Source organism: Protopterus annectens, chromosome 3.part0 (assembly GCF_019279795.1).
Source record: "Protopterus annectens isolate FY-2018-M chromosome 3.part0, PAN1.0, whole genome shotgun sequence".
NCBI classification, from domain to species: Eukaryota; Metazoa; Chordata; order Ceratodontiformes; family Protopteridae; genus Protopterus; species Protopterus annectens.
Window position 1 is genome coordinate 902,535,925 of NC_056731.1, and position 27,535 is coordinate 902,563,459.

At 39.6% G+C, this 27,535-nt stretch overlaps 1 protein-coding gene across 1 annotated transcript in view; it reads left to right on the top strand.

Moving 5' to 3' along the window:
• The window catches only part of PRKDC (protein kinase, DNA-activated, catalytic subunit), a 4,917,417-nt gene that overhangs the window by 3,873,342 nt on the left and 1,016,540 nt on the right, over positions 1–27,535 (top strand). The window contains exon 54 of the mRNA XM_044065724.1: positions 12,261–12,470. Coding sequence (XP_043921659.1) covers positions 12,261–12,470 — 210 coding nt within the window. The remainder of the gene's footprint in view (positions 1–12,260; positions 12,471–27,535) is intronic.

Genomic DNA, 27,535 nt, shown 5'->3' on the forward strand with positions numbered 1-27,535 from the left:
AGTAGGAGCATGGGTGCCCATGGAATGCAACAACTTAATTTGTGTACAACAAATAACTAGGTACTTACATCATGGCTGACTATATTAAATTTTTGTAGTTGCTCCAAGCCAGTATATACTGGCATGAGAGGCCATAATTGAAAACCCTTGACAGTACCATATATTTGGTGATTCAGGTAAAATAGTAAAAATTATGACTGTGGCAAAAAGCTGTTAATTCTTTGATGTAATTTGTCTTTGAAGTATTTCTCAAAAGAGTCTGATTCGTATGCACCGTGTTCTTGTTTAGTCGTGCTCAGACTGTTGATGCCTACCATCCCCCAACACATTACAGAAAAATGTTACATTTATTCTTTTTTTTTAACCAAGTTAAAATTTATGTAAAAGCTTGACTTAAGTATACAGTCCTGTAACTTAACCAGTTAAGTTTATTTGATAGGTATCATCTTTGTAGAATAAAACAAAGATTATTATAAAAAGACTGTAAAGCATAAATACATATGATAGCTACTAGATAATAAAGTCCACCTAAACACAGCACAATTTTAAATATTTTAGCGAACAGCTCCACTAAATCTCCCTACATTCTAGTCCTGCATTGAGAGAGTCAATAGCAACAGTCACTGAACACCTGACCATAAGAGAAAGAAGAATTTGGTTCCCAATATGTATGTTTAACTTGCACAAGTTGTTCCTGTAAAATCTAGTTAGCTGTATTATCATATTTAAATGGATTGGATTTATGTTGGCATCCGTCCATTCTGGAACTTTTCAGTAACTGACAAAAGTGAAGTAACATGCAAACTTGAATGGGACCTAGTCGCACATTCTTCCTCCTTTCCTATTTCCTTCTTAATTAGCTCGAGCTCAGAAAATTGCCTGTTTTTCACAGTTCGCCATAAAATTGGTCTTGCAACTATATTCCTTTCCATAGATCAGGAAATATAGTTGGTCCAAAATCAATTTCTTGGGAAAACAAATTCACATCTGTAGCACTAGACTTTGCCAATTTATAACAGTGTTAGAATCTCAACCTGGTATCTTTTGGGCATCAAATCTGCTTGTAGTTCCTGTAATCTATATACAAACAGCATAGCATATGCAGCGCACCAACATATGGTCTCTCCACTATGAGTGATAGTTTTTTTAGCGCTGGTAGTTCCTTTGTTCACCCTCTCTATACTCAGCATTACTCTGCTCCTCTGCCCTACCCCCAATTTCCACCCACCCCACTACATCTACATTTATACTTTCCTAGCCACACCCCCTTGTTGCCAACAACCACTGACAGCACACATCTTTCCTATCCCAACCCTGTTGACAAGACACAACTTCCTCTTTAACATTCACTTGTTCTTAAGTCTCACCTTCGCAAAACCACTGTTAAGAATCTTCTTCTATAACTACTCCTTAACCCACTTCATTTCACTCTCACCCCTGCCCACATAACTTCATCCAACCAACTTTTAATACACTACGTATTCCCCCAAAATTTTATTTCTCAATGCAGCCAAACAGCTTAATCTCTCTCATGACAATCATTCTGCTCCTACCTCTTCCCTGTCTGAATTTTAATATGCTTAAATATGCTTTTGATCTCTGTCTTAACTCAACTGCTACTTACTCTGGCCGTGCATCTCGCATCCTATCACAAACACTTGCCTAACCCTACATTTTCTTCAATTAATACCTACATCCCCTCATAAAGTAACCCCTCACAAATCTCTGCATCCTCAGAACTCTACTTGGTCACATATATTCAACAGTACTCCTTTACATATAGTAAAATTCAAGACACTCCCCAAAATCTATGTTTAAAAACAAATTAACCACAAGATAGATGTATCTGTAATATATTACAACCCATTTCAAACTTAGTGGAGAGATGCATCCTAACCCTGGTCCCAAAAATATTAAACAAAATACTAGTCTCCCCACAGTGAAACCTCTTTTCCTAATTAACACCCCAGCCAAAAGGAACTCCTCTGTTCCTAATTAATATGAATATAAGAAGTGTATCAAATAAGATGCATGAATTCCATCTGTTTTTTGCACAGTACTGTCCCGACATAATTGTTTTAACAGAAACATGGCTAGAAAAAAAAATGGCAGACTCAATCGACCATAATATACACAGAGTTGACAGAACAAGCAAAAGAGATGGTGGAATAGCAATTGTATATAATAATAATAATGACTGTGATGTTCTTGCTCCAGCATCCCAAAGTTTAATACTGCAGAAATGATTATTGCAAAACTCAAAACAAAAAAAAAATCCATCATAATTGTAGGAATTTATATACCTCCAGGCAGTGACATGTCCACAATGAAAGATATTCTCCATTGAACCAAGAAACCATCTTAATAGATGAATGCAGTATCGATTGGTTTGCATGCAGCTCAGATACCCCTATTAACACTATAAACCTGCATCTCATCCAAATGTCAACTCGAAAAGATACCAAAAAAAAAAAAAACCAGAAAATCCATTCTAGACTGGAAACTAACCATTAAACCTTCTAACATATACCACGCTGGTTGTGTACCAGATAGTATTAGTGACTATCTGCCAACCTATTTGCTGAAACACCATTCCTCTCCAAATAAAACAATAATGTACAATCTAAAAAACTTCAACAAACCTCTACACAACTGTAACTGGAAACAACTAAAGAAGAAATATGAAGTTGTAGCCTACTTTAATAACATCTTCCTAAACATTCTAAATGAAGTGGCACCAGTTAGAACTAAAAGGGTAAAATATATCCCAGCTGTCTGGCTTACAAAAGATATAATGCACTTACTAAAACAATGCGATAAAGCTTAGAAACAATGGTATGCAAACAGATATCAAGAAGCCATACAAAATTTTAGACAACTTGGAAATCTCGCCAAAATGACGTATCGAGAAAGACAGACCTTTTATAATGATATTCAAAAAAAGAAAACACCAGAATAATCCCAAAGTATTCTGGTCCAACCTGGCCAAGCTTCCACTCCCTCCCCGAAAACAGACAAAAATGTATAGCAACTCAATTTAACACATACTCCGTAAAGCATTCTGCTGCTAAATAGAAAAGCCAAGTCTTTTGCACTGTCCCTTATCCTCAGGGAGGCCATAATACTTTCATTTCAATCTGTCCAGACTTCCACAGTAAGAAAGCTCTTAACTAAACTCAAACCATTTACCTTAGCAGCCAACAAAATACCTGTGATATAACTTCAAGCTAGCAGCAGATGTTCTTTCCTACTTTATCTCTAGTCTTATTAATAGCTCAGTGACCGAACGTTATGTCCCAACATTATGGAAACTCCCACATTATACCCCTACACAAAGGAGGAAACTATTGGAATCTCAAGCTAGATACTGACTGCAGTCTTATCCCCCCAAGCAAATTTCTAGAAAGATACATCCAGGCCAAACTCATTAGTTATCTTACTAATAATAACCTGATAACAAATATACAACATGGTTTCTGCCCCAATCATAGCACCACTGCCCTCCTTTCTTTTACTAATACCATTAATAACAATAGAAACGAAGGAAAACTAGTATCCTCCCTTTTTTTATAGACTAGTCTAAAACAATTGACACTGTCTTCCATCAACAATTTCTCATTGAACTGTCCATCCTTAGACTTCATCAGTCGTCACTGTGATGGTTTCATAGCTACCTAACTAGCCAACAACAAACTGTAAAATGTCAGCAGAAATGTTCCCCTCTCCTGCTAGTCACTTTGTGTCCCTCAGGGCTCAGTCCTAGAATCACTACTATTTAACATCTTTACAAAATACGCACAACAACTGACCTTGCCACAGTTGTGCAATATGCAGATAATTCCACACTAATCTGCTTTGCACGAACCCTCCCAAAATTACAAGAAAATTGCAACTTGCTTTCACTGCTTTTGAATTCTGGTTAACTAATTCCCAACTGCTACTTAAACCCAACAAAACCAAATTAGTGCTTTTTTACATTAAAAAAATCCACAGGACTTGGAACCTCCTTCCATTTCCACTAAGCTAATAAAATGAAAATAGAAACAATATCCAAAACTAAACTGTTAGGGGTATTAATTGATGATAAACTTAAGTTTGATCAGCATCTATCACATGTCGTCAAAAGAACACACATGAAACTAGGTTCCCTGTATAGTATAAAGCCATACCTTACAGACTGCAGTAGACAAGCTGTGGCTAAACCTGTTTGCTGTGTGTCTCATCTGTTCTTACTACCTTAAATAAAACAAACTAAAACTAGAAGCATGTTACAGCAAAGATGACAAATTCACCACAATTACCCCACACAGGGGTCACCACTGCACATCCTTAAGAGAATTAAATTGGCTAGAACCTCCACACTACATTCTCCCAACTAATTACTGCACATAAACTTATCTGTGTGCCACAAAAATGCCCAGCACTTCAAAATTTACTCCACTAGTAATAGATACTGAGTCAACTAATCTCTCTTGCTTGTTACCAAATCCTACAATACTGCTTGTGACTCTCTCTACTCTAACTATATCTCCAAAATCTGGAACTCTATTCTCAGCCAAATGAAAGAAATACATAAGCTTCCTATATTCAAAACTCAGCTTGGACAACATCTAAATGACAACTGGCTATGCTCTTGCTCCATACCTGGTTAAGTTCCAATATTGTAGAGAAAGGATGAGTCCAAACAACCACGAAGCTCTGATCTTGTTTATATGGCTGTCTGCACTGACTGTGATGCGTTCTGTATAGGAAAGACAGACCATGCACTTAGGTACAGGATTTTAGAGCATGTTCTTGATATTCATAGGAATAGAGACACCAATGCTTTAGCAAGACATGTCAGAGCAAGAGGTATTGAACATTCATTTAATTTTTTTGTTTTACACCTAGTTAGTCTGAATGTTAGGGGTGGTGATATTAGAAAGAACAGAAGTGAATTCTGAAGCTTAAATCTTACTGTGAACCAGGCTTAAATGATAAAATGAGCATTACGCCTTTTCTTAAAATGAGCATTAAGCCTTTTCTTAAGAGTTGCCCACTGAAGCACTGAGTGGGTGTTACCAGGGCCAGCCTTAGCCGAAATAGCGCCCTAGGCAAAGTAGTGCTCCGGCGCCCCTTAAGTCCCACTCTCACCACACTCATGAAATACCCCTATTTGAGCCACACCCACTGGGTCATTCCCCAAGAAAGCCACTCCAGTCATGTCCTTAAATTATTTAAATGCATAGGAAGAAAAAGATACCTTGTAATGTAGTTAAACTGCAGCTACCTTTGCATATGTATTTTCTACTTGAAATACCAGAGCCAGATCGTGGTCAAATATGCTTCTAGGAAGTGTAATCGACCACCACCCCAGAACAGCCCCTCCTACAGCAACCCCCTCCTCAGCCATTCTAGTATTCCATTACCTGATTATCTCACCAGTTACTATGCATATGTTCTGTTATTTGCTTCTACAGTGATTACAGATATTGAAATAGCATAAACACAGATAGCCATTTGCTAAACAAACAATACAGTCTCACAATGAAAACAGACTTAGCATGAGCAGTAAACTTGTCTGCCCTTGAAACTCGCATTCGTTGAAATGGCAAAACTCACATTAATTGAAACAGCATGAAAACCCACATTCATAGAAATGCATCTGGTTGGTGGAGAATTAAGTTTACCTTTGGGCTGTTTTCAAAACAGACTCCTTGCACACATTTTTTAGGGTCATGCATACATGTATTTATTCTTTAATTCACTTTCCTGATTGTATTGAATTATATTCCTTGTATTATATTCCTTGTATAATACAGCACCACTTGTTAGAATATGTTTTAAAGTTGTAGTTTTAAACATTCTTTTAATAAGCAATGAAATAAAATGTATGAACCAAACACTACCCATTTCAGAAAATTTCAACAATAAAGGACCACTCAACTTCTGTCATTACAATCCACCAATATTACTCCACACGCACAATCTCTGCAGAAGTAAAATCATCTGAATTCCACATTAAAGAAATCTGTAACTAATGAAGAGGTTGCTACTGGCAAACAACTTTACATATCAATGTTGTCTACAAATTCAGTGCCTGCTGCCCTTGAAAAATTAATTGCCTATATTACATTAAAAATTGGTAAGTTGGTAATATTGCAATAGGAAATGACTAACAAGTTAACAGTAACCAGGTATCTCATACAAAAGGCCATACTCAGGAGTGTAGAACCCCTATCCTCCCTTATAATGCACCAAATAATCGACAATCATATAGGCACTGCATATCAGCACTCCATCTACATGGTGTGGGAGTGGAATCCACAGCCTCCTGCACCAAGGGCAATTATGCTACTAACACTGCTTTCAGTTTCTACAACACAGTGTGCCATTTGATAAACAAAAAAACAGCTAGTTGCACACTGAAAACATTTCCACTTGTTAGTGTGTTAAATTTGTAGTTTTGAACATTTTTCCAATAAGTAATGAAACAAAATGCATAACCCAATAATGACAAACCTGCCCATTTCAAAACATTTTAACCATAAAAGGCCCCTCAAACAGTATCAGTCAATAAGGACAATCTGCAAAAGTAAACATCATCTGAATAATTCTACATTAAAGAGATTTGTAATTAATGAAGATGCTGTTACTGGCAAAGAACTTTACATTTCACTGTTCCATCTACAAATTCAGTGCTTGCTGCCCTTGAAGAATGAATTGCCTACGTTGCTTTAAAGAAAAAAATGGTACACTGATAATATTGCAATAGAGAATGACTGAAAAACAGACAAATTCATAGTAACTAGGCATCTTAAACAAAGGACGGCACAGTAAGGAATGCAGAACCCCTGTCCCCTCTTAAAATGCAACAAATAAATTGGCATCTAGGACATTGCATACCATGCCTCCATACCTCTCAACCTCTTAGCACAAAAAATCTGAAAGAAGCCTAAAATAATGGGGGCGGGTCAAAGGCCCCCAAACAGGGACAGATTATAAATGAAGTCTTGTAGACTTAGAAAGTTGCTAGAATAACAGCATTTGTCTTAGCATGCATTTTCTGAAGGAAATGAAGGCTGAAAATCAAATGTATGATGGCATTTAGTTATTTAAATCCTTAGTGATTTGCCAGAAAAATCATAAATTTTATGACAAATAGACCAAAAACATGAGGCAAAAATCTGTACTGTTGAGAGGTATGAATATATATATGCAAGTGGTATGTATGAAACATAGGAAATGTAACTTAGTCAAATATAATTACATACAAAGGTAATATTTTTAACAATTTTCTCACAATGTCTTATCTAGAAAGTGACTACCCAGAAAGACTTAAGCTAACAAAATGGACAACATATATTTTCTTGAACATATAATAAGTAGCTTCTTTGCTTTCTCTCACCAACATAATTTGTTGATAGTCTGTAATCCTCCGTAGTTAATAAGCAATATATTTCCATTCTTATGATACTTTGTTGACAATCCATATTCCTGCTCAGTTAATAAAACAGCGCAATAAGCTTTAGCCAGTTTATTATTTATGTTTTTGAATGGCTTCTTCCTTCATTCAAGCTAACTAGACAGCCAGCTTCAAACAAAATAGTTTCTGACAATTTTTACTTAATTAAAAAAGACATTTCTTTGTTTTATTTAGTTGCACTTTACAAATTTCCTGACAAAGAAGTCCATAACCTGATGAATGGTCCAAACACCAACAACTCAGATGCCTGTAATACTAGAACCCAGCTCCCTCTCCCCTTGCAATAGAAAAAAAGTCTCCTGTACTTTCCACTGACAAAGTTGCATACTTAAAATGAATAAAATTAACAACTTAAGCTTCTGAAGCTACAAGCCTTAAATCAGATGCATCCAGTGCAAAACAGAAAACCTTTACCGTTCTCTAGACAAATTCAAGTATTGCTAAATGCAGGCATGCAAACATTCTTCTCATCTTCTATTTGTTGATGATTTAAAACTGTATAGTTCGTCAGATGAGGAACTGAAAGCACAGCTGAAGGTTGTCAAAACTTTTTCAGATGATATTAGAATGTTATTTGGCCTTGATAAATGTGCAAAAGCAACCTTTAAAGCAGGAAAACTGCAGCACCAGGAAAACGTCCGTTTGGGGCAAGAATGTGATATAAAAGAACTTGAGCAAGAGGGAGTGTATAAATACTTGGGAATTGATGAAGGATTAGCAATACAATTGGTGTCTTTAATGACTCAGTTTAAAGGGCAAGAATGGCTTACCAGTGAGCCTATTTGTCCGCGAACTGAAGGGAGGTGGAGTGAGAAGCTCCTCTCCCCTATTTATGTGAGCATCATTTGCATTAAGTTCAATTTTGGCAGTGACTTACAGGATCCCACCCAGCCACCCTTAATTTAAGCCATTAACCAGAGGCAGCTGGTGGTTGCCTTGTGCCTTCCCCCACTTCTATCCCCCTGGTTGTATTTCAGTGGCCTCTTCATCACAGAATGTGGTTTCAGGATTAAGCCTTGGCCAAGGCAAGTGGTGTTTGTAGTGGGAGGCAATCCCTAAGGATCTTTATACTCAGGTCTGAGGCAGCTTGGCTTAGGCGCCCTGACCTTAGTATTGAGCTGGAAGGGTTTTGGTTATGCCAGCCAGCAAAAGCATAAACTTACAAAACTGTGTTTTAATGTGGTTATGAGGTTATTTTGTTGTGGCATCAGTAATGTCTATTTAATCAAAAAATAGTTGCAATGTCATATTGGTGTCATTGGCTCAGCTTAGAGGACAATGTGGGATACATTTTGCATACTAACAGCTTAAGTAAACTACTCCATGTACATGGTTGTATGTATTCTTACCCAAATGCACATGGGTCTATTTGTGAACCATGCAAAGCTCTGGTATGTAGCTTGGATCACACATCAGTCCAGCCCAGTTACAGGAAACATTTACTAATCCTAACCTCAGGAAAAAAAAATGATACATGTGCAATGACAGCAAGTCTGAGCTTTGAGGCTGTGTTCCGAATAATAAAGCACTAGCTTAATAATAAAACTCATTCTTACCTCTGCTCTGTTGCTCTAAATATTGTTTTATTCTAAGATGTATGATGCAGAATCTAACTATATATCCATATTAAAAAAATATATATATATATAGTATGTAAGGGCCCATTTCCATAAAGTTTTCAAATAAACAAATATAGGTTATACAATAAACATGCATAGGTTGCAGAGTCAAAGGGGACACCGGCCAGACAGTTCATGTTAGAAGTGGTAGTGTAGTAATTATAATATGAGGAAGTTTGAATTTGGATCATGCTAGGAGACAGTATTCCATAAAGAAAAGCCATGCATTTGATTATAGATATATTTGCCTCGTATCTTAACCAAAGTAGGTTAAGTAGGCATGGGCTTGTCGTCAATATTTTAAGGTGAAAACTCTTGTCAATGGAAGTATGGTAACTTTTTTACTAGGCATCTGTAATTTATTTGTGGACCAGCATGAAGGCTAAATACGTGCACTAATGCTATTGTTAAGAATGGTGGTCTCATTTTGTTAAAAGTGGGTATGCAGCATCAGTAAGGCCTATAAGTTTGTTGGAAGGTTTTTCCCTGATGTGATCTCTTTGAAAATAAATGTGTGATTTTGTAGATTTTCATTTTTCAGTGTGTAGGAACTCTCTACCTGTGTGAATGCCAGCTTCGCACATAAAAGATAGAAAGGAACAGTACTGTGCATGGTCCTAAGATGATAGGTTTTGGCAGGTATTGCCATTTATGTCAATTATATCTTTATTCTAGGGGAAAATGGTAATATGGGTTTTGTCAGGTTTTTCTAGATTTTTCAGGCCTTATACCCATCTTTTTGCTCTGAGGTCATATATGAAGTTTCACCATTATGTATCTACCATCAATATGCACTCGTTAAATACTCTATCATCATCTAAAGTTTCCTTAGACCCATAGGTACAATAAATCACCAGATCCGAATGGACGATAAGTGGTGTTTCACCATTTAGGTGTCTTAACAAACTATATCCTCCATTAACTGAAATATAAAGAGGTCTATGCCATATTTCTTGACCCAAACTGAACTATGTTATCCTGGACCCATTTGTCATCCACAGGTTTGGATCTGAAAAATATCTGTCCATCATATAATTAAAACGATTATGACTAGGTGCATTTTAGAGCTGACTAACATATATCCAGGGAAACACAAGTTTGGAAAATATCTCTCTTCTAAGATTTCTTTTAACACTAATAGCCAATAGTTTGTCACTTTCGCGATCCCGGGCCCATTTGTCATCTACAGTTTTGGATCTGAAAAATATCTGTCCATCATATAATTAAAACAATTATGACTAGGTGCATTTTAGAGCTGAATAAAATAACATATCCAGGGAAACACAAGTTTGGAAAATATCTCTCTTCTAAGATTTCTTTTAACACTAATAGCCAATAGTTTGTCACTGTCTATTGTCAAAGGCCTGATGCTTTTTTAAGTCAAACAGCACAAAGGCACAAGCTCTCTTAAATATAGTGAATATGCATTCTGGGCTAATTAAGACACACCTGAAACATGTTTCAAGTCAACAACATAAAAAACAATCACATTTTTGGAACATGTCTTTTTCTTGCAGTGAGTTTGATGGGTCCAATCCAATTTACTGAAAAGCTATATGCCAGAAGCCATAATACTGAATGTACAATGCAGAACTATCAAAATACCAACATGTTAAAATCAAGATATGTACTTTGTCACATGTGGAGTGAGCTGGACTTTGTCTTCCTGCAGGATCCATGTTGGCGATTATTTCTGAGTTTCACTAAAAGAGAAATGTTGCTGTTTGTTGACCGTCTATGTTTTGACGTTGTGTAAGTATGCCCTACACGTATGCTGTTAGGCATTTTGAGTTGAACATTGTAACATTTCAACATTTTGACATTTCAGGATTTACATTCAGCATTATAACTTTCAGTAAACCATTGCTTAATGAGTTGTCACACATTATGGTTGGATAGAAATACCAGCATTAATTTCCAGTCGATGAGAAGTAATCAATCTATATTTCTATAACTTAGTCTGTACACAAGTTAATTTCCAAAATTTGCCCCAATGGTTATTTTTTAAAACTATGCCCAAGATTTCAAACTTAAAATTATATACATGGTTGACTGACAAGCCATGTTTGCAAAATGCATTTCATGTATTTTTATTTTTAATGTCCTTAAGTGCTCCATATTTTTTTCATTCATTCCGTCTTATCGACATAAAATGCAGTTGACTGACAAGCAGCTCTCTCTCTCTATATATATATATATATATATATTGAATGGCAATTGCCACAGCTATTGAAATAATATGCCTTCCTTTTTTGTATGAATAAATATGTTGCTAGGATAAATATAATTACAAGTACAACACCAGGAGCAATTTTATCTTCCTAATATGTTCATTTTTAAAGCAATGGAAACTTATAAGCCAAGATTCAAAATCAAGTCTTGCCACAAGTGGTTAGACTGCAACTAAAACTGCCTTTTTATTGCGATCTCAGAAAGTAGAAATCCAAAGTCTCATTTGCTGCAACGAGGAAGACCTTATTACAAACTAATTTGTATGTCTCTGTATCTCTCGGTGATTACCACAAGCACTAACAAAACCTTTTCTGGTGCCCTTGTGGTAATCACTGCTGGCAGCTGATACATCATTTTAGCAACCCTAACCCACACACATAGCTTTTTTAAGCTATTTTACTGGTTGAATTATATTTTTTCTGTGTTAGATGACATCATTGCTAATTAAGTTTTCTCTGGTGTTTAATTGGTTGTACTGATTATTTAAACTCTTTGTTTTTAACAAGTTTTTATGGTCTAAAGAAGGAATCTTGTTCCAAAAGTGATTACCTTGTTTTTAAACAGAGTTTTTATTAAACTGCTGGATCCTCAGCCGTAGTTGTTTGTAGCATCCTTTGTCCACAAGTTTGGCTGGTGTGGCTCCAACTTTTGCTTGTGTGCCATTTCTTTGCTGCATTAAGTCCAATATTGTCCAATATACTAACCTGCTTTAACAGTTCTCTTCCCCAAACCAATCCTATAGGAAGTCACTACATAACTTACAATCATACACCTTCCTTTAAACAGCTTCCTGTCTGTCATAGCTTTCTTTCTCTGTTCAGTCGCTGTCATGCTTTACCAGTACATGTCATACTTTGATTTATTTATGAATATGCCAGATACTTGTCTGAAGATGCGTACACATTTTATAACTGTATAAACTAATTAAATTGTTTGTTTTTTAGGTGGGAGAAGTTCCTTTAACTGGCTGACTGGGAATAGCTTGGATACTTTTATGGAATATTCTCTACCAAGTGCTTCGGAGTCTTCTTCCTCCTCTTTGCTGGTGTATAGTAAACCTGGTCAGAAGAGGGCACATGCCAAACCACTGGGGCCTGATTTTGGCAAGAAGAGATTGGCACTACCAGGTGATGAAGTGGACAGTGGTTCTAAAGGTAATCTTGATTTTCAATTGTCTGTAGTACAATTTATAGACAAATGTTAATGCTTTATGTAGTGCCTGATATTACATTTAATTATTCCAGGAATTGAACATATTTTAAATGTGCTGCTGTCAGGGAGTGCTGTTTTATTATACATTTTCTTTATTGTATCTATGTATTCATCTTGGTGTAGAAGCTTGATGGAAATGTATGAGGTTAACATGAGTTCAGTACATGTTTAACCATGTAGGTGGAAAGAATTTGGAAGAACATCTCCGATGGAATCCCCTCTCCTCTTCCTTCAGCTTTGATCTTAGTCCAAGAAAGGTGGATGTTTGAAAAGGCTTGCTTCTTTTCTCCAAAACACCAACAGGTGTGTGAGCACAATAAGGAATTAATGCCCAACTTCAGTTTTTTTTTAGTTACATTAGGAATGAAATTATTCACTGAATTGTTTTTCAATAAATAATATTTTAGTAAACACAGATAAAAAGATCCATCCATTTAAAGGATGATGATCATATGTCACAGCCCTGCAAAGTAAAGTAATGTCTGTTCTCTAATGTTTACTGTGGTAAATGCATATAAGAAGTTAAGGAGTTAAGAGCTGGTTGTGGATTAAGGCTTTGAGCTGTTAACAAGTTACTCCCTGTGGTACAAAGTTTGTGTCCCCCAATCTTCATTGCTTGCTGTGTGACCTTGCGCATGTCATTCTGCCAGACAGTGCTCTGGGGCAGTTAGGAATTTGGCTTGTTTAATGATCTCCTGAAACTAAACATGTGGGACAAAAAATATATACTTTTTTTGGTGCAGTGGACTAACCTATAATAAATGCAAGTATTGTGAGTTATGGAGGAGTTTACACTTTTCTGGGTCATGTATTCCACCCTTGGGATCAGACCTTGACAACATGCAAGTCAATCCTTGCATACCTCTTATCCTTGGCAGATTGTTATAGCTGCAGTAGTTGGTTAATAGTGTATATTGTATTTTATTATTTATGTCATTAACTTGTTTCTTACATTTTACATCTCTATCTTTTGGGACTATGACTTCTCTGGTCATCCCTATAAATCAGATTTTGGTTCAGTAAAATATTGTAAACATATTTAAAATGAATCAATTTAGTGATATGTTTTTAGGAGAAATAAAGAAGAAGAATGAAGTGACAGACCTGAAATTCTACTGGAGAATTGGCTGAGTTTGGTTCTTCTAGATGTTGGTCTCTGTTATTTGTAGCCTCCCTCCCAGTCCCCAATAGCTTTCCTATTGTTCCCAGTTAGTAGAGTCTGGCTCCCAGTTTGGCCCTCTATGTTCTCCAGATCTGCAGAGGATTTGAAGCTTGAGAGAGGTACTACCCCATCTTCCTCTCTGGGATGTGCATCCAAGGTTTTAGCTGCACAATTCCCTCCCTCCCTGATCAGATTAGTCATTTTGTTACCCAGCCTAGTTGAGATGAGTAAACCATCAAGTAATTTTATTACAGACTGTGGAGACTGGATGACATGGCATTTTCTCCTAGAGCCTTCCTCTCAACTTACCTGCCCAAATAAACAATGGTGGAGAAGTTGGCGCGCAGTGATAACTACATATGTATCCATGACTCTGGCATAGAGACTGGACAGGTGTTTGGCTGAGGGTTGTAGGACTTCACCTTTTTGGTACTTAAGTGTAATGTCACACTAAGCCCATGATAGGCATCCCATTGTTGTACACCTCTTTTTGCACGAATATTGATACCCATCTACCCAGGTCCTATTTGCATCTGTCTCCGTGTTAAAGCTAGAGCATTGGGAGGGCTTCTTGGGGAGAGTGGGTCAGCAGATGGATGAAGCTTTTCGAGTCCTGATCCTCTTTTCGTCGTCTTGGGATGAGACATCTTTTAAGGTGGACTTAAGACTTTAAGGTTGTTTAAAAGTCTGTAGGCATCCAGATAAAGCAGAGTCTTGAAAAGGGCTGATGGCTTCTGTTACCCTTGACACCCTTTCCCACACAGATTGGAGTGAGGTCTGGGACAGCCATCTTATCCACTTCTTTCATGAAGTTATTTTGAGCCTGCAGCAGTTTATAGGCCACACATTCTTCCCTCCCATTTGTAAGGAAAAGTTGCACAGGAGGTTAATTGGTTTGACAGGAAGGTACCTTTTCCCATGTTTGGGGTTTTGGTCTATCAGCTCTGCATCTCATTTGTCCAGGATCTAGTCCCTCTTGTTGGATTACTTGAGAACTACACTCTAGGTATTCAATAACTCTGTGATCAATGACAGAGTCTTACTGTTCTTTGAATACTGTGCTTGTGGCACCTCACCTTAGATGGTGTTTTGTCTGTGGAAGACTTATGGGCACCTTAACTTAGACGGTGTTTTGTGGAAGATGCTTTGTCTGGTGTCTGCCTCACATCCCTGCTGTCATGTGTATTTTAACTGAGACCACTTTACAGAAGACTGAGGTCTGTTTGTTGCCACAACTTCAGAGGTGGCATATATTCCAAGTATTTGTGCTTACAGTCTTGCTGTTTCAAGGATTGCAGTTAGTTCATCAGTTTTGAAAAGGCATCCATTACTCAATCTTCCTGAGGCATGGAGGAACAACTACCTAGTTTAGCCCTTTTGTGGATACTGTCTTTGGAGGATTGACAGAGGAAGATTGGATCTGTTGGTCTCCTCTTCTCCTTTTGCTTTTCCACTTCCTTCTCTCTGCGCTCTCTCTGGAAAGCTGATGGACAGGCCCAGACTGTTTTCTCTCGCTGGGTGATGAAGGCAATCCCTGATGGTGTGGGAGGTGGCTTGCCTTCCTTATGACTTAGGTGATTTGGCTTCCTGGTCCCCCTGTGCACCCATCCACTGTTCAGAGGGACTGTCCAAACTCTGCTTTCCTGTTAGGTGGTGGGCACGTCTTTCAGGGAATTGCTTTCTTTTCCTTGCTGGGGTGTGGGGGTGGACGTAAGTGGTGGCCTTTTGATGCCTGTTGATGGCTATATTGGCAGAAGTTTCTCTGTCCATGTGGGAAGACCTTTAAATCCTCAGTTCCTAGGTCCTACCTGGTGTTGAACATTTGACCATAGAAGAGTAGAAGGATATCCTGCTGAATAATTTTTCTGTGGTTGTGTTGCCCAAGCCTGCTTGGACGTAGCTAGTCTGCTGCTGATTTGGAGTAGCTGCCTCCAGTGCTTGCATCTCCCACCCTTGGCAGAGTCATTCAGTGAGCTTAAAGCTTGTTCTCTAGCTTGTCAATGGCCATGGAATTAAACTCTATTCTTTTATGTTCTCAGTATTTCATAAGACTAGAGACAGACCTGCAGGCCCTTCCTTCTAGATGGTTGTATTGTTTGAGAATCATCCCAACAGTAGGACCCAATAAGGAAGGTTATTGGTATTAGATGTAATAAATGCATGCCATTTAAAATACAGAGAAAACTCTCCTTGATGAGTCATAGGTACTGTTCCTCTATTTCTGGGCAGATGGTTGCTCAGATTAGCTTTATTTATTACTGGACTCCCTGCAAGTTGGGGAGTATTCACTTGTGTGTCTCTTTCTGGTGTGTGTTTTGGGGGCCAAGGAATACCATGTTCTTGGTTTGCTGGTGAATACTTGCTTGAGGCATGGTGGTCAACTGGTTGGACTGTTGATGAGATTATTTATGTAGTCAGCATGGTGTGCAGCATCAGTGGCACAAGTCTGTCCCAGGCATGGGTGCTTCAGAAAAAGATGGTGTGTTCTGATTGGTGGATAACATAAATTCACATAAAAAAGACACGGCCGGCACTGAATAAGGGAATAACCAATTTTTGTTTATTGTAAAAACAATGTTTGTGTTTTTTGGCTTTTCCCGGTTAGGGCTCGCCACAGCGGAACTCCGGTCCGCTAATGATTGGTAGTGGATTTTTACATACCGAGTTACCAGCCCCTGACACGCAACCTTCAACGAAGGCATGCTCCATTCACGTATGCCTCCACACAAAAGACGCTCTAGCTGAGAATGAACGGGTCAATGTCTTGCTATGAGGCGACAACGCTACCGCAGCACCTCCACTGCAGTTAATAGACAAAATGCTGCAAACTGGTTTCAGCATAAGCCTTCCTGAGTGCAAAACAAACAGAAAAATAGTCTGTTGGACAACATAAATTCAACCATCATGCAGAGTCTTTTGTGGATCATGTGGTATGGTAAGACTGTATGTGTTACTTTTGATAGACATTGTCCTCCTAAGTGCATTTATATTACTACTGACAGCAGTAAAACACAAAATTGACTAACTTAGGAATGACAGAATGGATGTCCTTAATTGAGTAATTAACTGCGCAGTACTTTTTCAGCTTGCTGCAACACTCATCTGTGGAATTCCATGCAATCTTACATCAAGTGAGAGAACATATACAGGGGACATAAGTGTCTGGCTGTTATGTGGGACTGAAGTCCTCTCTACCCCTTTTATCCTGCCATATAAACATTACTTGTTACATAAACATCAGAATGTAAAAATGTAGTATTATTATTCTGGTTACTGTGGTAACTTTACCACGTGGGGTTTCAGATGCCTACATACCTTTTCAGAGAGTGTTGTCTTTCGGCTTTTCCCTGTTAGGGGTCGCCACAGAGGAACTCCGGTCCGCTAATGATTGGCAGTAGATTTTGACGAATGCCGAGGTGCCAGCTCAATGTTCAGCCTTCAACGAAGGCACGCCCTTTTACGCATGTCTTTCGAACACCCACCCAACCGCGGGGAGGACATGCAGACTCCACACAGAAGGCACTCCCCGCACTCCAGCCGAGAATCGAACGGGAGGACCTCTTGCTGCGAGGCAACAACACTACAGCTGCACCACCGCGGATTATACCTTTTGAGGGAGTACAGAGATTAAATTATACTTCTAGCTGTGACAGATCAGCTGTTTTTGTACTTTTTTGTGGACCATCATCACAAAGGGAAACTTGTCCACTACTGTTTAAAATTATGCTGTTTACTTAATGAGTAATTTAAATGTATGTTTTGTATGTACACAATTGTTTAAGCAAAACTAGCCAGGGCAAACTCTGGATCTTATAAATAATCTATCTTTGATAACTAGCAGGACTTACAGTCCAGGCATTAGGACCATTTGGCCAGAAAAACTTCACCAATAAACTTAATACACCCCTTTTCCATAATGAATGCTCCACCCATCCTTGTCTGTCCAGTTATTGCTTACCACATGATAGCATTTAATCCTGTGAAAATCGCCCCAGATTGCCTTTTTCAGAGTTATTGTTTAAAATAGTTTGGGGGAAGTGTGCTTCATTTTCTCATATTTATTCCTCCCTAATTTTGAGTGCCTTATCCCTTTCTGTTCCTTCTTGAAAGATGCATTTTGTTTGTGTATTCCTTTACATGCTACAGCTAGACCCACCACTTTTCCTGATTGTTTCCTCCTTTGTAAAATGTGCTTGCTTCCATCAGGTGTGCAGTTAAAATGCACTATAGAGCATTCAGGTGGTGTTTTGTGCTCTAGAATATTAACTATATTAGAGCATCATTCTTGACAGCTTCTTTACGCTTCTTTTTGGGTGTGTAAACCGGAAAAGAAATCAAAACATGCAGACTTCTGTTGAACATGTTTTGCAGGATTTCTTTTATTTTCTCTGTGGTCCTTTACCCGCAGAAAGAGACAGATGGCTGTTCATCATAACTGTCATACTTAAAGTTTATTTTAAGAGAATCTGGAGAGATTTAAAATGAGTTGGTTGTTACCATTATAGTGATAGAGCAGAACACACCATCTCCGAAAATAACATTACAAGTTCAGCTGCTTCTCTTTTACCTGTGTGGGATTTTCTAGCTTGCCGTGCGCTGACTGTGGTTTATTAGCTTTTAGTGTTAAAGGTGTTCTGATGTCAGAAAATCAGAAACTTTCACCCCTGTCTCCATGGTTGCTATGCACTAGAAATCATCTGAGTTTTCCACTTGGGGCTTCTTTTTCTCCAGTCCCATCACTACTTCCAGCAATGTCTCCATTGCAACCATTTCCTTCTAAGATGCTAACTGTTGTGATACTCATTTTTCATCTGGTCCATTATCTGGCATCAGCACTGCATCTGCAAACTTGCTTTATCTTCAGTGCCTGTTTTCATCCTTTCTGATGCCATTGCAAGTTGAGGCCCTGACGGTACTGTGTCTAATACTGTTCCACACTGTGGTCCCAAACAACAGTAGTAGCAGCACTGATCATCACCTACTGATGCCAACACATACTAATTTGTTCTCCTTTGGCACCCTTTGTATGGTTTCTGATCCATTTAACATCAGTTGATCTGAGGACATCTTTTTCAGGTGCTAGGTGTTCTTACATTGGTCACTCTGGTGTTACCATTGCAGCATCAACCATGTGTTTTTACACAAGAAACATCTTTATTAAATTATCGTGTATGATATAGACAGTCTTATATAAATGAAAATAAACCAGACCAACAGAATCTCAGTTGCAAACATTATACATTACAAACCATACTGACCCAATTGTAGCTGCAAACGTTATACATCACTTAAAATATATCCCGTCATTGTCAGTCAACCATTAAAATAGCTCATTCAATTTCTGCCTTCTTTTAAACCACTTTTCAATGGTTGGCAGACCTTTTGGAGAGGGAACAAGCCCTTAGAACTTTTCTTGAGGACATAAGACTCTGGTTGTCAGACAGGGAATGCAATGCTGCAGATGGTTTGGGGAAAAGACGAAGATCTATACCTAGCAAACAGGGCATTGCTGCACATGGATATAAGAGAACCCATGATGGGCAGACTAAACCACCCCAACAGAGTCTGCCAGTAACAGGGGAAGCCACTAGTTCAGGTACATGGCCAGGATTAAGGTTTACATGTTTTAAATGTACCAGTGGGGCCATGTAGCGTATAGATGTCCATGGAGGCAAGGTAGGGAACAAAAGATGGAGCCAGCAAGTGGGAATAACAGAAGGCCAGTGGTAAATTGTCAGGAGACAACAGAGGTACCAAACTACCAGCAGAGTTTATATCTGAGCGTGGTGGAAGGGAAACGGGCTACTGCTAAGAGAGAGACAGCCTCTGATATAATCATTGTTGAAGGCTGCAGTGGTTAAATAAGAGCAGTACTTGCTTGGGTAGTCCATTCCAGTCAGAGCTTTAGGAGGGATCCCATTCCAAATGCCTTTGGCCAGGGTTCGTCTTCCACTGAGAGGGTGGAAAAGGAAGCAGGCAAGTAGGTGTGTTTGAGGATATCCCTACAGATGTCTTGATAGGGAATGATTTTGATAATGCAGTGCCTTGTGTGCATGCAGTGACACGTAGTCAGGCTTGGAGAGAGGCATGTAGGTCTGGTAGCCTGGGGGAGACTAAGACCAAACACCTGAAGCCAGGACTGGTGATGTGGCTACTTCAGGAGGGAGCTACCCTGTAGCAGTGAGACTGAAGGTGAGCCACAGCTGCTGGTGGGTACTGATGTTCCCTTGGACAGAGTGCAAGGACAGAGGTGAGTAGTAGTAGAACCCATGCTGACAGTGAGGCACCACTGTCAAAATATACTAGACTTCCTGTGGAAGGGGAGCTGGGAAGAGTTACAGAGACTGTCGGGACAGGCTTATCTCTCAGACCCTACATTCCAAGGCTAGAGGGAGGTAGCTAGAGAAGTACCTGATTCTCAAAGAAAAGGGGATTCTGTATACTGGAACAAAGGGTTCAGAGAGTGGACCCCTGAGGGAGGGATAGAAGGTGAAGGTGTTACAGCAGTTGGTAGTGCCCATAGCCTATCGTCTAGCACTTCTAGCCATAGCCCATGACATTCCCTTTGCAGGTCATATGGACATAGTGTACCGAGAGGCATAATATGCAGAACTTTTACTGGCCTGGGATTGCCAGGGATGTAACAGGATACTGCAGGGCCTGTGAGCAGTGCCAAAAAGTAGGCAAGGCAGGAGACAAGGTCAAGGCTCCTTTGATGCCTTTGCCTGTGTAGAGCAGCCAATTCAGTGGGTAGATGTGGTTAATGTGAGGCCTCTGAGTACCCCAAGTTCCACAGGGATGAAGTATGTTCTACTGGTAGTAGATTATGCTACTAGATACCCTGAGATGGTGTCTCTGTCCTCCGTTGAGGCAGAGAAGATGACAAATGCTTTGCTATGGATTTTCAGCAGGGTTAAGTTTCCCAAGAGAAATTCTGACTGACAGAGGTGCCAATTTCATGTTAGACCTGCTGACTTGTCTGTGGGAGCACTGTGGGATGACGCACCTAAAGACCACCCCTTACAACCCCCAGACTAATCATCTTGTGGAGAGGTTAAACTCTACCCTAAAGACCATGCTACAAGAATTTGCAGACCAGTTTAAGAAGGAGTGGGACAAATATTTTCCCTGTCTATTGTTTGAGTACAGGGAGGTTCCCGAGGAATCCACAGGTTTTTCACCCTTTGAGTTGCTGTATGTGCATAGGGTGAGATGGCCTCTAGATTTGATTTGTGATGAGTGGCAGGTTGAGTGTGACGAGGCTTAGGGAGCTCATAGGTTTGGCCCATGAGAACCTGGCAGGAGCCCAACAGCAGAAAAAGGTCTGTTATGACACAAATGCTTGAGCCAGAGAGTATGTTGTCTGACGGAAGGTGATTGTTCTCATTTCTGTCAGACACAATAAACTGCCGGCAGCTTTGGAGGGGACCCTTCAAGGTGGTAAGGAAGGTCAGTGATGTTAACTGCATGGTAGAACTGCTAGGCAGTATGCAGGGGCATAAATTGTACCATGTTAACATGATAAAGCCTTACCATGATAGAGAGAGCCTTGTGCTGAGTATTTGCAGTGGATGGCAGGAGTCGTCTGAGGGTGATCTGGTGACTGATCTCCTCAGTGGGGCTCGCTCAGACTGACACCTCAGTGGAAGGGGTAGCAATGTTCCAATGGCTATACTCTACCCATGTTAGGGAAATCCGAGCAGTGTTGCAGGAGTCTGGTGACATGTTCAATGGGAAACCTGGGCGCACTTAGCTGGTGTGCAGCACTATGTGGCTACAGGACCCCAAAGACCTTTAAAGCAAGCCCTTTACAGGGTGCCTGAGCAAGTCAGACTGTCCCTGAGGGAGAAGATGTACGAGATGTTTGAACTGGCAGTAATCCAGGAATCCAGCAGTCCCTGGGCCCTCCCCAGCGGTGCTGGTATCAAAGAAGGATTGCCACACCAGGTTCTATGTGGACTACAGGAAGCTAAATAGTTGCACAGAGTCTGCTTACCCCATGTCTAGGACAGAGAAAGTCCTAGAGTAGCTGGGTGGGGCTAAGACTTTGACCACTATTGATCTTACTAAGGGCTACTGGCAGGTGCCCTTGACTCCCAACGCTAGAGAGAGGTCAGCCTTTGTGACTCCTTTCAACTTGTATGAGTTCACAAATATACCCTTTCAGATGAAAATTGCACCAGCTGGCAGAGGCTGGTAGATCGTATCCTAGATGGAGCAGGAGATTATCCTTGTTTACCTTGATGATATTGCTATCTACAGCCATTCCTGGCAAGAGCACCTTCAGCATGTCAGCGAGGTGCTTGACAGACTGCAGAGGGCAAGGTTGACCATTAATCTGAGTAAATGTCAGGTGGGTATGGCAGAGGTCTCCTATCTGGGACATAGAGTGGAGAGTGGTAAGATCAGGTCAGAACCTGCCAACATGGAAGCCATTTAGGCAGTGGGTATGGCAGAGGTCTCCTATCTGGGACATAGAGTGGAGAGTGGTAAGATCAGGTCAGAACCTGCCAACATGGAAGCCATTTAGGCATAGCCTGCCCCTGTTGCCAAAAAAGTAGGTGAGGGCATTCTTAGTGACAGTGGAATACTATAGAAAGCTTGTCCCCATTTATAGGTACCATAGCTGCTCCGCTCACAGACCTGACAAGGAAAAGCAGGCCAGATAAGGTAGTGTGGGACCCCAGCATGTGAGCAAACATTCTAGAAGCTTAAAGGAGCTTTGGGTGGACCCCCTGTGTTAGCCAGTCCAGATTACAGCAAAGAATTTGTTGTGCCGGTGGATGTTTCAAACCATAGGGTGGACCTGTACTCAGCCAGGTTTTCTCAGAGGCAGAAGAGCACTCAGTGGTGTATCTCAGCCATAGACACCATCCCATGGAGGAATGCTATGCAGCTGTAGAATGTCTAGCCATAGTATGGGCACTGCAGACATTTCAGCCTTATCTGTATGAAATGAAATTCATTGTAGTTATAGACCACAATCCCTTAACATGGCTACATAGAGCCAGCCAGCACAATGCCAAGTCATTAAGGTCGAGCTTAGGATTGCAGGCATATAACATATTATAAACACCATAGTGGGGTCAGCAATGCCAATCCAGATGGGCTGTCATGACAGGGAATGGGGTAACATATTCCCACATAGGCTTATTTTTCTCAAGTCATGTTTCTCAAGGGTCACCTGAAAAACTAGCTTGAGTCTTTGAGGGGGGAGAAATGTGATGATATGGGCAAGTGGCAGCATAGCCAGCTGGTGTTTTGTAAAGAATGATGTGTCCTTTGAATATCAAACTGATTTGTACAAGATGCTTTTGTTACAAAAGTATTAGAACTGTATGTCATTTTTGTATATCAAACTGGTTTTGTACAGATGCTTGTACTGAAATGTATTTGTGAGCTCTGCTTGTGTTGAAATGTATCAACAGTGCACCCTGCTGAAATGAAGAGAAATGTACATGTATTATTGCAGCTGAATAAAATGTATATGTTTTAATTGAAGATACTGGCACAGCAGAGGTTAACTTTAAGAAGAATATGGGAAATGTAAATGAGCTTTTAAATCATTAAAAGGTACACCACAGTGCTGAGTAGAAGTGGAGACGATGGGTCTGGGGAAGAGCATTTGCCCATTAGCTCAGTGAAAAGTGGGGACACCCCAGGAACTGCCATAAATATTTAAATGTGTATTATGGGGGTTCCCCTTCAAACGCTCGAAATACTGAAATATCGAATTTCAGTATTTTGAGCCCAAAAAGCCGAATCCACATAATAGCGTAAGTTTAGAAGCGTGAAATTTAAAACCTCGAATACCGGATGTTTTGAATTTTGCGCTTCTAAACTTCCGCTGTGGTCATGTATGTAGGTAGGTGTGTGTGTGTGTGTGTGTGTGTGTGTGTGTGTGTGTGTGTGTGTGTGTGTGTGTGTGTGTGTGTAAGGGTTTTGGGTAGGGGCTGTGGTGTGTGTCAGTGTGTTTTGTTGCTGTGATGTGTGTGTGCGAGGAGAATGTAGCTTGTGTGGCAGTGTTTTGTGTGTGTTTGTATGTAGTGCGACCTCGGAGTGAGAATATTTAAGTGAGGGGGTGGGGGGCGCAGGGGGGTGTAGAAGAGTGATTGTGTGTGTTTGTGTGGAGGATGGGGTGTGTGTGTGTAGTAAAACCGCGAAATTCAAAACCTCTGGTATTCAAGGTTTTGAATTTCGCGGTTTTTAGTTTTCATGGTTATGTGGATTCAGCTTCTTGGGCTCGAGATACTGAAATTCGAGATTTCAGTATTTCGAGCTTCTGAAGTGAATCCGTATTGTGGCCGTCTGTGCAAATTCCTGTCTCAGCTTCAGAGGAACACTGAGAGAACCTAGAGTCAGGTGACTAGATGAGGTCATTCTGCCAGTTTATTTATTTAACATTTGTTTACCAGTAGAGTCTGACTTGGAGCAAAGCCAATTTTCAGTGGAGGCCTTGGGAGAAACGCTCCCGATACATGTCTTTACAACTTTTCTCTCTCACTTCTCTTGGAAATTGTATATATATTAAAAAGAGAAATCTCAGAGTATAGAGTATTCTGTTTGAGAAGCCTGACTAGAACGGCCCGCACCCACAGCATCTTGCCTTGCGGTAGTAAGTAGTGTAACCAGGGAACAGTGATTCTTTTAGACGTAGTCAGGAATATAATGAAGCTTAGTTCAAAGAATGTTTTTCTTTATTTATGTGATTCTGTCCATCAGTGTTCTTTTCAATATTTCCTGCGATCTGAACACTTTTGTTTACTGTGAATATATATTCAGTAATTTCATGCTCATATTATTTATTAAATATATTTAAAACTGTTATTGTAGCTAGTCCTTACAGAGAGTATCTAACCTTTAAGAGTCTTATATTTATTTGGTGATACTGTCTGGGCCACTCCAGAAGACTAGCCATCTTGGTTGACTACTACCATTTGTATTAGTATTAATATTGCATGGTATAATTGGACACCCTTTGTTAAGGGCCTTAGAGTAGCTGATTCTGAAGTGTCTGGTGGCAGTGATGACTACCTTATACTCTGGGCAGAAGGGGCCACTGCAGGTACATCTGGGCCAGCCTTTCCCAGGGGTGTGTGTGTGTGTGTGTGTGTGTGTGTGTGTGTGTGTCTGTGTGTGTGTGTAAAAAATCAAATCACTCTGGGTGTGTCTGTCAGCTACTTGGGGCAGGGACACAAAACACTAGGTTCACAGAGTGGGTGCTGGAGGACTTGGCTTGGAGACACTGCTGAGGACCTAACCCTACAGGTGTACCAATGGTGAGTCTTATTGGGGATTTGGAGGGAGACAGATACAGAGACATCCAGACCCTGGGGTGAGTGTCTTCCCTGTGCGCTCTTAAGGGAAATTGTGCTTGATGCAGAGAGGTCTGATTCTGGAAATACTGAGTGTATCCATTTGTAGTCCAAGTGCACTTTACTCTCCAGTGTCAGTGGTGAGGATTCAGGCTCCTTGATTGCTAGCCCAGAGTGGGGGCACATATTGTTGGCCATCACATATTGATAGCAGTGGTGGGCATCACACACATAACTAAGGGGAGAGAGGACACCCCTGCCTGGTTCCTCTGTTCAAGCATAGATTAATCATAGTGGACCCCACCCACTGTAAGTTTTGCCTCTGATCGCTGATATATCCTCCTAATCGACCATATAATTTTATCAGGGAATGCAAATGCTTACATTGCCCTGCTCATAAAGTCCCAGCTTACTCTGTCAAATGCTTTCTCTGCATCAAGACCTACCACCAACAGTGGTATTTTCTTACTTTCTGCTACACTCTAGATCATCCTTGTTCTATTAATGATGTCATATGTTTGCCTCCCCTCCAAAAAAGCGAATTGATCCAGATCTATCAGCTTTGCTATCACCTTTGCCATTCTTTTAGCCATTATAGACATAAACACTGTATAATCATAGTTTATGATCAAAATGGGCCTGCATGAAGCTGGATCTAATGGATCTTTACCATCTTTAGGTATTATAGCCACCACAGCTTTCTTCCAAAATGTTGATGATGCTTCTCCTTTTAAATACTGTTAAATAAAACTTTCCAAATCTTTATCACTTTTTTCCATCCTAGCTTCCAAATTTCCATAGGAATGCCATCTCTTCCTAGAGACTTTCCTAAAGAATGGATATACATCGCCAATTTTATTTCATCTCCCCCCTATTCTGTTAGTAATTGAGCCTCATCTACCTTTATTCTTGCCATATTTAATTCTTCCATAAACATTCCATTTGTACTTTTTCTTGATTTCTACATTTCTCTGCTTTATATAGATTTTCATATAATTTCTGAAGTGTTTAATACCTCTACAGCATCTTTGGTTATTTTCTTTGTTATAGGCTGTCCTAAGCTTGGCAGTAACACTTTCTACGCTCTGTTGCCTGAGCCATAGTGCTAAAAGCTTTTGTTCTCTGTGGTTATCAAAGACAGCTGCTTAACTGTAGTCTTTCTAAACTTGTGTATTATTCAGATGCTTCCTTATTTTCTCTTCAGCACTCTGCAGTTGTACCTCTTCTTGTTCTGTAAGAGTCCCCTTATTCTGTAAAACCTTCGTCAATCACTCTAAATGGTTCTTGTCATTAGTTAATCTCTCTTTCTTTTAATTTCTACCCTATTTTTAAAGTTAACTTTCATGTTACCCCCCTCTATATTTTCTGAAGAAATTTCTACCTTCCCTAATAACTCCCAAATAATTTCCACTACCCATTCCATAAGTTCCTCTCTGTTTAACAGATAGGTGGGGAAACAACATTGTCTCATTTTTATTTCATTACCCTGCATTTTTATTTTAGTTTATTATTGGCACATGATCTGAAATAGTTATTGGATGACTGTCGAAACTTTCAGTAAATATATAAGAATTTATCGGAGGAGGTTAGATAGTATTGGGAAGAGCGATTGTATAAGCAGTTCACAAAGAAACAATGAGAGGATATATGTCTGTCTCCCAAATATGCAAAAAAAATCTAGATGATTTAGGTTTTTGCTTGGAAATGTTTACATCGATATTTTTATACCCCAACTCCAGAGAAGTTTTCCTCAGGTAGACAGCAGATGTTGGAAGTGTGATAGGGAAGAAAAAGGTACTTGGGAACACATTTTCTGGGAGTGTGGTGGGTTGGTGGACTTTATGGATTCCCTGCAGGATGCACTGTCGAAGATGCTGGGTGGGCAGATTGGTGTGACGAGGGAGATGATTTTTCTGAGGTCCGATTCAGAATCGGAGCTGCCTAGACAGGGGTAAGGCCTTGCTGTGTCTAATTATGGTGACTGCTAAAAAAGCAATTACTAGAAAATGGAATTCAAGGTCTAAACCAGCTATTATTAGAACTAGTAAATATAGTAACAAAGATAAAACAACTGGAATTGAGATCTTTAGAAAAGGGTAGGAGCAAACTACACAGGAAAAAATAGAAATTGTGGGAACAATGCATACAGGGGAAGAATTAGGTTTAAAAGAAGGCAGGACTTTAAATGAACTATGTAATGTTTGACTAGATTATAAGTGATGTATAATGTTTGCATCTGGGAGTGTGTCATAATGGTTTGTGATGTAAAATGCTTGCAACTAGGATTGTGAGAGTGTGGTTCATTTTCATTTAAATGTATGATTGCTTATGTTGTAAGTGATTAATAAAGATGTTTATTGCTTACAAAAAGGAACCGGAATTAAATAGTTTATGTAATGTTGCTTAGGTTATATGATATATAACAATATATTTTTTTTTATTTTTATTTTACATTTGTTTACCCGGCTAGTCCAACTGGATATATGTCCATTTTCAGTGGAGCTCCACTACAAACTACTAAACAATGTCA